The sequence below is a fragment of the Zalophus californianus genome, chromosome 1, assembly GCF_009762305.2.
Source record: "Zalophus californianus isolate mZalCal1 chromosome 1, mZalCal1.pri.v2, whole genome shotgun sequence".
NCBI classification, from domain to species: domain Eukaryota; kingdom Metazoa; phylum Chordata; class Mammalia; order Carnivora; family Otariidae; genus Zalophus; species Zalophus californianus.
In genome coordinates, this window is record NC_045595.1 from 6243874 (window position 1) to 6256947 (window position 13074).

The 13074-nt window shown below is 48.6% G+C and overlaps 1 protein-coding gene across 2 annotated transcripts in view; it reads right to left on the minus strand.

The window, feature by feature from the left end:
- ARHGEF18 (Rho/Rac guanine nucleotide exchange factor 18) overlaps positions 1–11404 on the minus strand; it is an 85998-nt gene extending 74594 nt beyond the window's left edge. The window contains exon 1 of one of the 2 annotated variants that reach the window (XM_027582993.2): positions 114–204. In XM_027582993.2, the coding sequence (XP_027438794.1) occupies positions 114–189 (76 nt within the window). In that variant the 5' untranslated portion in view covers positions 190–204. Of the gene's footprint in view, positions 1–113; positions 205–11132 lie in introns of those variants that run through there. The other variant, XM_027582994.2, reaches the window with a different exon arrangement.
- Positions 11405–13074: the final 1670 nt, after the last annotated feature.

Consider the following 13074-nt stretch of genomic DNA (forward strand, 5'->3'; position numbering starts at 1 on the left):
GCTGGGGATCGTGGAATTCGGGGCTGGATCAGGCAGAGTCTGTGCCCCAGGCCAAGAAAAGGCTCCAGGCTGCCAAGGGAGCCCTGCCTGCTGGTCACGGCCCGCCCCCTTACCTCTCTTGAAGGCCCACTGCTTCAGCCACAGCTTGGAGAGGGCTGGCCAGGAGTGGTGGAGTGCCGAGTTAGCCATGGGGTCCCACGCGTGCGAGAATGTGGGTGAACAGCAGGGGTTGAAGCAGGAGTTTGGCTGGGAATCCCTGCCAAGATGGGGCTGCCAGCAAGAGGGGCGGAGACAGCCACCAGGGGCTGCCAGATGCATCAGCTGATGGGAGCCTCGGGCTAGGGCAGGGGGGCTGGGGTTTCTGGCTGGGGGGCCCAGGGACTCCAGGCTGGGGGGAAGTCAAGCCCTTAGTACAACCCACGCCCTTCCCCTTCCCCTGACCCGTGAGCTTCTCACCCTGGCCAGATAAGACATTCCCAGGAAGAGCTGAAGATGGCAGTGTGAGTGGTGGTGACACTGGGGTCCTCAGGAAGCAAGTCTAGACCGGGTCCTAAGGTGAGCCTGCATGTGCCTGAATGTCCGAGTGTGTGTGTGTGTGTGTGTGTGTGTGTGTGTGTGTGTGTGTGTGCCATTGTTTGTGATTTTTTGGGTTTGTGAGTTTGCACGTAGAGTGTGTATTTTCATGTCTGTGAGTGTGTGTTTGAGTGCAAATCTTGAGTGTCACCTTGTCTATGTGGGGGTGAATATGAACATCTAGGTGGTCCCCCCCGTTTTATTGAGGTAGAATGAACACACAGCACTATATAAATTTAAGGCATACAACACGACCTGACTAACCTATACTGCGAAATGATTGGCACAACAAGCTTACTTAACACCCACCACCTCTTATAGACACGGAAAAAAAAGATTTATCCAGAAAAAAAAGAAAAAAAGTCTTTTTCCTTGTGATGAGAACTCTTAGGATCTACTCTCTTAGCAACTTTTCCCATATACCACACCGCGGAGTTAACACTAGCCACCATGCTGTGTGTCACATCCCCAGGGCTTATTTATCTTGTAACTGGAAGTTTGTCCCTTTTGGTCCCCTTCCTCCCGTTCTCCTTCCTCCCCGACCCCCTGCTTCTGGAAACCACAAATCCGATCTCTTTATCCACGAGTTTGGTTGCTGTTTTTAGATTCCACATTTTTAAATTAACATATAATGTATTATTTGTTTCAGGGGTGCAGGTCTGTGATTCATGAGTCTTACACAATTCACAGCGCTCACCATAGCGCATACCCTCCCCAATGTCCATCACCCAGCCACCCCATCCCTCCCACCCTAGATTCCACATTTAAGTGAGATCACACAGTATTTGTCTCTCTCTGTCTGACTTATTTCACGTAGCTGAATGCCCTCAAAGTCCATCTATGTTGTCACAAATGGCAGGATTTCCTTCCTCTTTATAGCTGAATATTGTTATCTGGGCGTTTTAAAAAAATATCTGCCATCCTATGTGTGTCTGAATGCCCGTTGGTATCGTGGGGTTGGGTCTACACGGCTCACCCGGGACGTGGGGAGATCTGTGTCTGATATCTGTGAGGGGTTTGGGCGCCTGCCCGGGTTTCTGCACGTCCGCACGGTTGTGTGCGTGTGAGTCGGGCGCATGGGGTGGGTGGGCGGGCGCCGGTCAGCGCGTGGCCATGCCAGGGCTGCCCCCTGGTGGCCGAGCCTCCCGACTGCATCCTCACTCCCTGTGCTGAGAAATGGCTTTGTTCTCTGCTGACCGCCTCCTCTGCTCCCCAAATCCTTTGACCTCCCAGCCCCAAACCGCTGTCACTGGTGAGAGGGTCAAGGGCTTCTTCTTCCTTGCGTCCTGGCCCACCGTCGCCGCCTCGGAGGAGCGGGCTGTCACTCTTCGGCCTTCAGCGACCCTTCCAGAAGGGTTATCTGCTGGCCCACCTTTGCCTACTCACCCAATGGATCCCACAGCCCCTGTAATCTTATTTCAATCCCCTCCAGCCTTCTTGCTCTCTCTAGGGCCTAAATCCAATGGACATTTTCTGCCTCACCTTTGCTGGACGCCTCTGACCCCTTTATTTCTTGCACCCCCGCCCCCCCATGATGCCACAGACTTTCCTTCCTGCACCGTCCTCGGTCTCCCTTCCTGCCTTGCTTGGCCCTTCTTTCTTTCTCTGTCTGACCTTTGAACTCCGTCCTTGGCCATTTCATGCCCCCCTTCCCGGCCCTGACGGCCCCATCTGCACCTCCCCAGTAGGTGACCCCCAATCTGTCACTAACAGAAAGACATAAAAACACCCACGCTGTAGGGGGATGGAGCAAGATGGCGGAGGAGTAGGAGACAGATTTCGTCTGGTCTCAGGAATTCAGCTGAATAGGGATCAAACCATTCTGAACACCTACGAACTCAACAGGAGATCGAACAGGAGAGTAGCAACAACTCTCTGAACAGAGAAGCGACCACTTAATGGAAGGTAGGACGTGCGGAGAAGTGAATCCGAGGCGATATTCGGGAGGATAGACGGCGGGGGAGGGGCCTCCGCCGGCCGCTTCTGGCAAGTGCTAGAGCCGCGGAGCACAAAATCGGACCTTTTAAAAGTTGGCTCGGCGGAGGGACGTCGCTGCAGTGGCTAAGCGGGGGGTGGAATCCTCCCGGGACAGTGTGGTCTCAGGACCCTTGGGGTCACAGAGAGACCGGGGGTGCCTGAGTGCGGCAGAGCTCCCAGGTGTCGGGGCGGGGAAGCCGGCTGCAGATACGGAGCAGAGTCGCGGGCTCTCAGCTCGGGGTTGCCATAAACTGTGATCTGCGGCCCAGTCGGGGCACGGCTCCCCCAGCAAGGACCCAACAAGCAGCAGATCTGGGGAGACTCCCCTTCCTTCCCGGGGAGGAGCGGTGCGGGAACGCACTGCAGGGATCTGCTGGATTTGGAGACTCCGAGCGGGGTCGGGTGCCAGAGATAGCAACGCTCGATCACAGGCCGGGTGAGCATGGAGAGCGGCCGGAGACCGGGGACACGGGAGTGACTGCTTTTCTCTGGGGGCGCACTGAGGAGTGGGGCCCTGGGTTCTCGGCTCCTCCGGGCGGAGACTGGGAGGCCGCCATTTTCGCCCTGGTCCTCCAAAGCTGTGCCGAGAGCTTGCAGGGAACAAAAGCTCCTGAGAGCAAACTGGAGCAGCTTCCTTAGCCCGGACCGACAAGGGCGGGGCAATTCCGCCTCCGGCAAAGACATTTGGAAACCACAGCAACAGGCCCCTCCCCCAGAAGATCAACACAAACAGCCAGCAAGCCAAGACCAAGTTGATCGATCAAGGAGAATAGGAGAACTCCAGCGCTAGGGGAATACTGCACATAGATTCATGGCTTCTTTTTTTTTTTTTTTTTTTTTTTTACCATGATTCATTATTTCATCAAAGTTAATTTTTGTTGACTTTTTTTTATTTTTCTTTTTCCCTTTTTCAACCAACATCTTATAAATCCCTTTTTTTTAAAAAAAAAAAATTTTTTTTTTTCATTTTTAGAGTCATATTTTATCCCTTCATAGTAGTTATCCTTGTTTTTGGCATATATATATAAGTTGTTCTCTCTTTAAAATTTTGAGGTACAGTTTCTTCTAACAGATCAAAATATACCCTAAATCACTAGTGTATGGCTTTGTTCTAGTCTCCTGCCTGATCACATTCTCTCCCTTTTTCCTTTTTTTTTTTTTTCCTTAAATCTTCTTTCTTTTTTCAAACAACTTATCTTACCAAGTCCTTTTATAAAATCTTTTATAATTTTCATCTTTACAGTCATCTTCCATCCCTTCATTGTATCAACCCTTATTTTGTACATATATGTCTTTCTTCCTTTAAAATTTTAGGAGGCACTTTTTTCTAACAGACCAAAATACACCCAAAATCTAGTGTGTGGCACTGATCTATGCACTAGCCTGATCATATTTGATCATATTCTGCCTTTTTTGAATTGTTTTGTTTTTGTTTTTATCTTTTTTTTCTTTTTTTTTTCTTTTTCTCTTTCTTTTTTCTTTCTTTCCCTTTCTTTTCCCCTGGTTTCAGGTCTTTTCTGATTTGTATACAGTATATTTGCTGGGGACGTAGTAAACCTGTTAGCCTTTTGTTCTCTCATTCATCTATTCTCCTCTGGATAAAATGACAAGACGAAAGAAATCACCTCAGCAAAAAGAACAAGAGGTAGTACCGTCAGCCAGGGACCTACTCAATACGGACATTAGTACGATGTCGGACCTAGAGTTCAGAATCATGACTTTAAAGATACTAGCTGGGCTTGAAAAAAGCGTGGAAGTTATTAGAGAAACCCTTTCTGGAGAAATAAAAGAACTAAAATCTAACCAAATCGAAATCAAAAAGGCTATTGATGAGGTGCAATCAAAAATGGGGGCACTAAATGCTAGGATAAATGAGGCAGAAGAGAGAATCAGCGATATAGAAGACCAAATGATAGAAAATAAAGAGGCTGAGAAAAAGAGAGAGAAACAACTACAGGATCACGAGGGCAGAATTCGAGAGATAAGTGATGCGATAAGACGAAACAACATTAGAATAATTGGGATCCCAGAAGAAGAAGAGAGAGAGAGGGGCAGAAGGTATATTGGAGCAAATTATAGCAGAGAACTTCCCTAATGTGAGGAAGGAAACAGGCATTAAAATCCAGGAGGTACAGAGAACCCCTCTCAAAATCAATAAAAATAGGTCAACACCCCGACATCTAATAGTAAAACTTACGAGTCTCAGAGACAAAGAGAAAATCCTGAAAGCAGCTCGGGAGAAGAGATATGTAACCTACAATGGTAGAAACATTAGATTGGCAACAGACCTATCCACAGAGACCTGGCAGGCCAGAAAGGACTGGCAAGATATCTTCAGAGCACTAAACGAGAAAAATATGCAGCCAAGAATACTATATCCAGCTAGGCTATCATTGAAAATAGAAGGAGAGATCAAAAGCTTCCAGAACAAACAAAAACTAAAAGAATTTGCAAACACGAAACCAGCCCTCCAAGAAATATTGAGAGGGGTCCTCTAAGCAAAGAGAGAACCTAAAAGCAGCAAAGAGCAGAAACGAACACAGACAACAGACAGTTAACAGTCACCTTACAGGTAATACAATGGCAGTAAATTCATACCTTTCAATAGTTACCCTGAATGTAAATGGGCTAAATGCCCCAATCAAAAGACACAGGCTATCAGATTGGATTAAAAAACAAGACCCATCAATATGCTGTCTGCAAGAGACTCATTTTACACCCAAAGACACCCCCAGATTGAAAGTGAGGGGGTGGAAAACCATTTACCATGCTAATGGACACCAAAAGAAAGCTGGGGTGGCAATCCTTATATCAGACAAACTAGATTTTAAAACAAAGACTGTAATAAGAGATGAGGAAGGACACTATATCCTACTTAAAGGGTCTATCCAACAAGAAGATCTAACAATTGTAAATATCTATGCCCCGAACATGGGAGCGGCCAATTATATAAGCCAATTAATAACAAAAGCAAAGAAACACATTGACAACAATACAATAATAGTGGGGGATTTTAACACCCCCCTGACTGAAATGGACAGATCATCTAAGCAAAAGATCAACAAGGAAATAAAGATGTTAAATGACACACTGGACCAAATGGACTTCACAGACATATTCAGAACATTCCATCCCAAAGCAACGGAATACACATTCTTCTCTAGTGCCCATGGAACATTCTCCAGAATTGATCACATCCTAGGTCACAAATCAGGTCTCAATCGGTACCAAAAGATTGGGATCATTCCCTGCATATTTTCAGACCACAATGCTTTGAAACTAGAACTCAACCACAAGAGGAAAGTCGGAAAGAACTCAAATACATGGAGGCTAAAGAGCATCCTACTAAAGAATGAATGGGTCAACCAAGAAATTAAAGAAGAATTAAAAAAATTCATGGAAACCAATGAAAATGAAAACACAACTGTTCAAAATCTTTGGGATACAGCAAAGGCAGTCCTGAGAGGAAAGTATATAGCAATACAAGCCTTTCTCAAGAAACAAGAAAGGTCTCAAATACACAACCTAACCCTACATCTAAAGGAGCTGGAGAAAGAACAGCAAAGAAAGCCTAAACCCAGCAGGAGAAGAGAAATCATAAAGATCAGAGCAGAAATCAATGAACTAGAAACCAAAAGAACAGTAGAACAGATCAACGAAACTAGGAGCTGGTTCTTTGAAAGAATTAACAAGATTGATAAACCCCTGGCCAGACTGATCAAAAAGAAAAGAGAAATGACCCAAATCAACAAAATCATGAATGAAAGAGGAGAGATCACAAGCAACACCAAAGAAATACAAACAATTATAAGAACATATTATGAGCAACTCTATGCCAGCAAATTAGATAACCTGGAAGAAATGGGTGCATTCCTAGAGATGTATCAACTACCAAAATTGAACCAGGAAGAAATAGAAAACCTGAACAGACCTATAACCACTACGGAAATTGAAACAGTCATCAAAAATCTCCCAAGAAACAAAAGCCCAGGGCCAGATGGCTTCCCAGGGGAATTCTATCAGACATTTCAAGAAGAATTAATACCTATTCTCCTGAAACTGTTCCAAAAAATAGAAATGGAAGGGAAACTTCCAAACTCATTTTATGAGGCCAGCATTACCTTGATCCCAAAACCAGACAAAGACCCCATCAAAAAAGAGAATTACAGACCAATATCCTTGATGAACATGGATGCAAAAATTCTCACCAAAATACTAGCCAATAGGATCCAACAGTACATTAAAAGGATTATTCACCACGACCAAGTGGGATTTATTCCTGGGCTGCAAGGCTGGTTCAACATCCGCAAATCAATCAACGTGATACAATACATTAACAAAAGAAAGAACAAGAATCATATGATCCTCTCAATAGATGCAGAAAAAGCATTTGACAAAGTACAACATCCTTTCTTGATCAAAACTCTTCAGAGTATAGGGATAGAGGGTACATACCTCAATATCATAAAAGCCATCTACGAAAAACCTACAGCGAATATCATTCTCAATGGGGAAAGGCTGAGAGCTTTTCCCCTAAGGTCAGGAACGCGGCAGGGATGTCCACTCTCACCACTGCTATTCAACATAGTATTAGAAGTCCTAGCCACAGCAATCAGACAACAAAAAGAAATCAAAGGCATCCAAATCGGCAAAGAGGAAGTCAAACTCTCACTCTTTGCAGATGATATGATACTGTATGTGGAAAACCCAAAAGACTCCACCCCAAAACTGCTAGAACTCATACAGGAATTCAGTAAAGTAGCAGGATATAAAATCAATGCACAGAAATCAGTGGCATTCCTATACACCAACAACAAGACAGAAGAGAGACAAATCAAGGAGTCTATCCCATTTACAATTGCACCCAAAACCATTAGATACCTAGGAATAAATCTAACCAAAGAGGCAAAGGATCTGTACTCAGAAAACTATAAAATACTCAGGAAAGAAATTGAAGAAGACACAAAGAAATGGAAAAACGTTCCATGCTCATGGATTGGGAGAATCAACATTGTGAAGATGTCAATGCTACCTAGAGCAATCTACACATTCAATGCAATCCCCATCAAAATACCATCCACTTTTTTCAAAGAAATGGAACAAATAATCCTAAAATTTGTATGGAACCAGAAGAGACCCAGAATAGCCAGAGGAGTACTGAAAAAGAAAAGCAAAGCTGGTGGCATCACAATTCCGGACTTCCAGCTCTATTACAAAGCTGTCATCATCAAGACAGTATGGTACTGGCACAAAAACAGACACATAGATCAATGGAACAGAATCGAGAGCCCAGAAATGGACCCTCAACTCTATGGTCAACTTATTTTTGACAAAGCAGGAAAGAATGTCCAATGGCAAAAAGACAGTCTCTTCAACAAATGGTGTTGGGAAAATTGGACAGCCACATGCAGAAGAATGAAACTGGACCATTTCCTTACACCACACACAAAAATAGACTCCAAATGGTTGAAAGACTTAAACGTGAGACAGGAGTCCATCCAAATCCTAAAGGAGAACACAGGTAGCAACCTTTTCGACCTTAGCCGCAGCAACTTCTTCCTAGAAACATCGCCAAAGGCACGGGAAGCCAGGGCAAAAATGAACTATTGGGATTTCATCAAGATAAAAAGCTTCTGCACAGCAAAAGAAACAGTCCACAAAACCAAAAGACAACCGACAGAATGGGAGAAAATATTTGCAAATGACGTATCAGATAAAGGGCTAGTATCCAAAATCTATAAAGAACTTATCAAACTCAACACTCAAAGAACAAATAATCCAATCAAGAAATGGGCAGAAGACATGAACAGACATTTCTCCAAAGAAGACATCCAAATGGCCAACAGGCACATGAAAAAGTGCTCAACATCGCTTGGCATCAGGGAAATCCAAATCAAAACCTCAATGAGATACCACCTCACACCCGTCAGAATGGCTAAAATTAACAAGTCAGGGAACGACAGATGTTGGCGGGGATGTGGAGAAAGGGGAACCCTCCTACACTGTTGGTGGGAATGCAAGCTGGTGCAACCACTCTGGAAAACAGTATGGAGGTTCCTCAAACAGTTGAAATTAGAGCTACCGTTCGATCCAGCAATTGCACTACTGGGTATTTACCACAAAGATACAAATGTAGGGACCCGAAGGGGTACATGTACCCCAATGTTTATAGCAGCAATGTCCACCATAGCCAAACTGTGGAAAGAGCCAAGATGCCCATCGACAGATGAATGGATAAAGAAGATGTGGTATATATACACAATGGAATATTATGCAGCCATCAAAAGGAATGAGATCTTGCCATTTGCAACGACGTGGATGGAACTGGAGGGTGTTATGCTGAGTGAAATAAGTCAATCAGAGAAAGACATGTATCACATGACCTCACTGATATGAGGAATTCTTAATCTCAGGAAAGAAACTGAGTGTTACTGGAGTGGTTGGGGGGTGGGAGGGATGGGGTGGCTGGGTGATGGACATTGGGGAGGGTATGTGCTACGGTGAGCGCTGTGAATTGTGCAAGACTGTTGAATCACAGATCTGTACTTCTGAAACAAATAATGCAAGATATGTTAGGAAAAAAGAAAAAGAAGAAGATAGCAGGAGGGGAAGAAAAGGGGAGTATGTCAGAGGGGGAGACGAACCATGAGAGATGATGGACTCTGAAAAACAAACTGAGGGTTCTAGAGGGGAGGGGGGTAGGGGGATGGGTTAGCCTGGTGATGGGTATTGAGGAGGGCACGTTCTGCATGGAGCACTGGGTGTTATGAACAAACAATGAATCATGGAGCACTGCACCAAAAACTAATGATGTAATATATGGTGATTAACATAACAATAAAAAATTAAAATGGAAAAAAAAAAAAAAAAAAAAAAACACCCACGCTGTAAACAGCAGCACCCAACACAATCCAGCACACAAAGGCAGCCGCAGACGTGCACACACTAGTCAGATGCACGTTCACACCTGGAAGCGTGCATGCGCAAGCGCGCGCGCACACGGACACACGCGCACGCTCGGACACGCGCACGCGCACACACAATCATACACAAACGGCCAGACTCCTACATAGAAGCGCCCGTGGAGATTTAACAGCACCGGCCCTCTGCTGCGCTCCAGGCTTTAATTCCTCACCTCCCGCCACACGCCTGTCCCTGGGTGGGCCAGGACGGCTCTTGGAGGTCCCGGACCTCTGCGTGGAGGGCAGCTGTGAGAGCTTCTGTGGCTGCTGAAGCAAGGCTTTGGGACGGGGATGGTCTATGGGGTCGGGCAGGCTGACTGTGTTTTCCGAGCTCCTGGGGTGGGCCAGGCACCGTGTTAAGATGTCACCTGCAAGGCCCGGGACAGCCCTTTCACAGAGGAGCAAACAGGGCCAGAGTAGTGAAGTGCCTTGCCCGTGGCCACACGGAGGCAGGGGAACCAGGATCTGAACCCGCACCTGGCCGACACAACCCTGCCGTCATCTGCAGCAAAAGTAACGAGCACCGGCCCATGTCCAGCCCTGCGCCAGGCGCTGGGGGCCTGAGGGGACATGGGGAGAACAGCCCAGAACAGACACACTGATGTTTGTGTGCAGCTGACATTCCCGTGAAAAGCTTGCTTCTGCCAGGAAGCCCTCCCAGAGGGGCTCGTAGCGGAGGCTAGAAAACTCACAGGGGGCCGAGAGTGGGTCAGCCCTCCCTGGGCCCTCCCCGCAGGTGACTGGGCCAGAGGAACACTGGAGAATCAGCCCCCTGAGTGTGGCATTCGAGGCTTTCCCCACATGCTCCATGCTCACCAGCTCCGCTCTCCCTGGCCCCAGCTCTTCCCTCCCAGTTGCCCCCCCTCTCGGCTGCTCCCAGCCTGCCAGACCCTCCGGGACATGAAGCCACCTACAAGCTGTGTGGCCCTGGGGCTGGGAGGAAGCAGGCCTGGGTGTGCCCTGCACAAACCACAGCCTTCCGCCCCCTTCGCCCCACCCCAGGCAGGCGGGTGTGAGGCTCCCCAAGGTGGGCCTTGGTGGGAGCCAGGGGGCGCCTCCCTAGTGGCCAGAACTCGACCTGGAGGGCGGCCCAGGAGGAGGGTCCTCCTCTTCCTCAGCTGACCTCGGAAGATTCGGGCGCACCCTCCTCGGGACTGGCTCAGACATCAACCTTAGGAAGCAGTGTTTGTTTTGAAAGTCAGACACCTGAGCCCCAATCTTCAGATTCTGCTTCAGGAAGGCCCGGGGCGGGGGCGGGCTCCGGGGTCCAGTTTACAAAGCCTGCCTGGTGACTCTGCACAGGGAGCACTCCATTCACCCCCTAGCTGGGTCCCCTATGCAGGCTTTGGCTACAAGGGACCCCATCTTCCTGTCTTATGGGCTGCACGTGTCACAGACCCCAGCCCCCTGGGGTGACCTCTGGGGCCTGCAGACCTCTGCAGAGCAAACCCGGGGTCAAAGAGCCTTCCCCGCCCCCTCAGGAAGCAGGCTGGCCGCCAGGTGGAGAGAAACTGTGGGTGGTCTATCTGCTGCCCTCTGGACTCCCTCACCCCCCCGCCCCATTGCCACTCTGTCTCTGTTGGTCCCTCTGTCCCCCACGCCCCCGTGATGGTCACTCACCAGAGGGAGGCTTGTCCTCGCTGCTGTGGGTACCCGGCCCGGCCACCAGCTCCTACGGTCCCCAAGACCCACAGCTTCCAGGAGGCCCGGGGGGAGCACCAGCGGGTCGGGGCCCCCGGGGAACCGCAGGGTGACCCAACTCTGCCCCAGCTTCCTCTTCCTCAACTGCCTGCCCACCTGCTTGGTGCCTCTGTCAACCCCAGCTGTGGGCCCAGGCAGGGGCCTGAGGACACAGCCCAGGTCGGGTTCCAGAAGCCGGGAACCTCACCCACTGCTCAGACCTGTGCGCGCGGGTGTCCTGAGAGGTGGGGTGGGGAATGGGGCGGGGAGCCTCAGCACCCTTGCCCCCACCCCAGCGGCTTCCTGTGGAACCGACTGCTGAAGAGGAACGGGGTGCCAGGGCCTCACCCATGTACACGGGTGCACAGAGATGCACGAGACACAAGCCGTGTGTATCGGCAGAAGCGCAGGCACTCAGACCCCCAGGAACCCGCACCAGCGTGTGTGAGGGTACACACATGGGTCCCCACGGTGTTGCCGTCAATGTTCCACAACCACCTCTCTGACAAAAAAAAAAAAAAAAAAAAAAATCCCTGATATGTAACATTTGCTGACTCCCGTGGTGTAAACAGTCCCACATAGCTGATTGCAAAGCCAATCCGATGCCCTTGAGCATGGAGTTAGGAGGAAACACTCAGACATGGCTCCAGCACGTCAATGGAGTGGGTACTCAGGCACGTGGTTCCTGCACAGAGGCACGGGTCCCCTGCCATACGGGTACGTGGATACCTGTGGGTCCAGGTAGGTGTGGGGGTGCGCAGAGTGGTGCACCCGCAGAGACCCTCGGGTGCACGCGGGGCCCACCCAGGCTCCTTTATGCTCAGAGACAGGCGGATACACACGCACAGGGGTGTGCCTGCGACATTACGAATGGGGACACGTGGAACCACACGGGCACTTGGGAGCACACACCAGGAGGCCAGCTCGTCCCGGCTCACGGCGCCCATTGTAATAGGATCAGGAGTTTTGCAGGCTGGGTGTTAAATGCTGCCATCATAAAACAATTATATAAACTTACACTTAAATAAATCATGTCAAGAACGAAAGTAATAGCCCCTTAAATCCAACACCACGTACTTAATGCCACTGAACTATATGCTTAGAAATGGTTGAAGTGGGGGGCGCCTGGGTGGCTCAGTAGTTAAGCATCTGCCTTCAGCTCAGGTCATGATCCCAGGGTCCTGGGATCAAGCCCCGTATCGGGCTCCCTGCTTGGTGGGAAGCCTGCTTCTCCCTCTCCCGCTCCCCCTGCTTGTGTTCCCCCTTGTTGTGTCTCTCACTGTCAAATAAATAAATAAAATCTTAAAAAAAAAGAAATGGTTAAAGTGGTAAATTTTATGTCACGTATGTTTTACTGTAATAAAATTAAATTCAACCCTCCCAATGATTTTGCTTCATTTTTCTCTTATCTGTGCTCTCAAGGTTATTTACGACTACTGAATCCATTTGGGGGCAATACTGGACAGTGGGGTGCTCCTGTGCATCTCTTCCCAGCCCCGAGGTCGGTGACATCATGCTGGTACCTGGAAATGGGCCACAGTGAGAGACACTGACACCGTGGGAACCGGCAAACACCACAGATCAGTGCCCGCGGAAACATACAGACACAAGACACACGTAGGACACAAGGAGACAGGGAAGCACAGAGATTCACATGGACAACCCATTCTGTGACCTTTACTGAATGCAACACACATTTATCGAGCGCCTACTGTATGCTGGGTCTTTTTGTGGGCAGGGGATTATGGTGAACATAACCGCCTGCTCTGGAGAGGGGGAGGCAAGCTGTGAGGCAGGAAACAGACCCACCCTGTAATTAATTGCCGTGAAAGGAAGCAACCCTTGTGATGTGACAGAAAGCGTGTCAGGGTGGAGGCTGCAT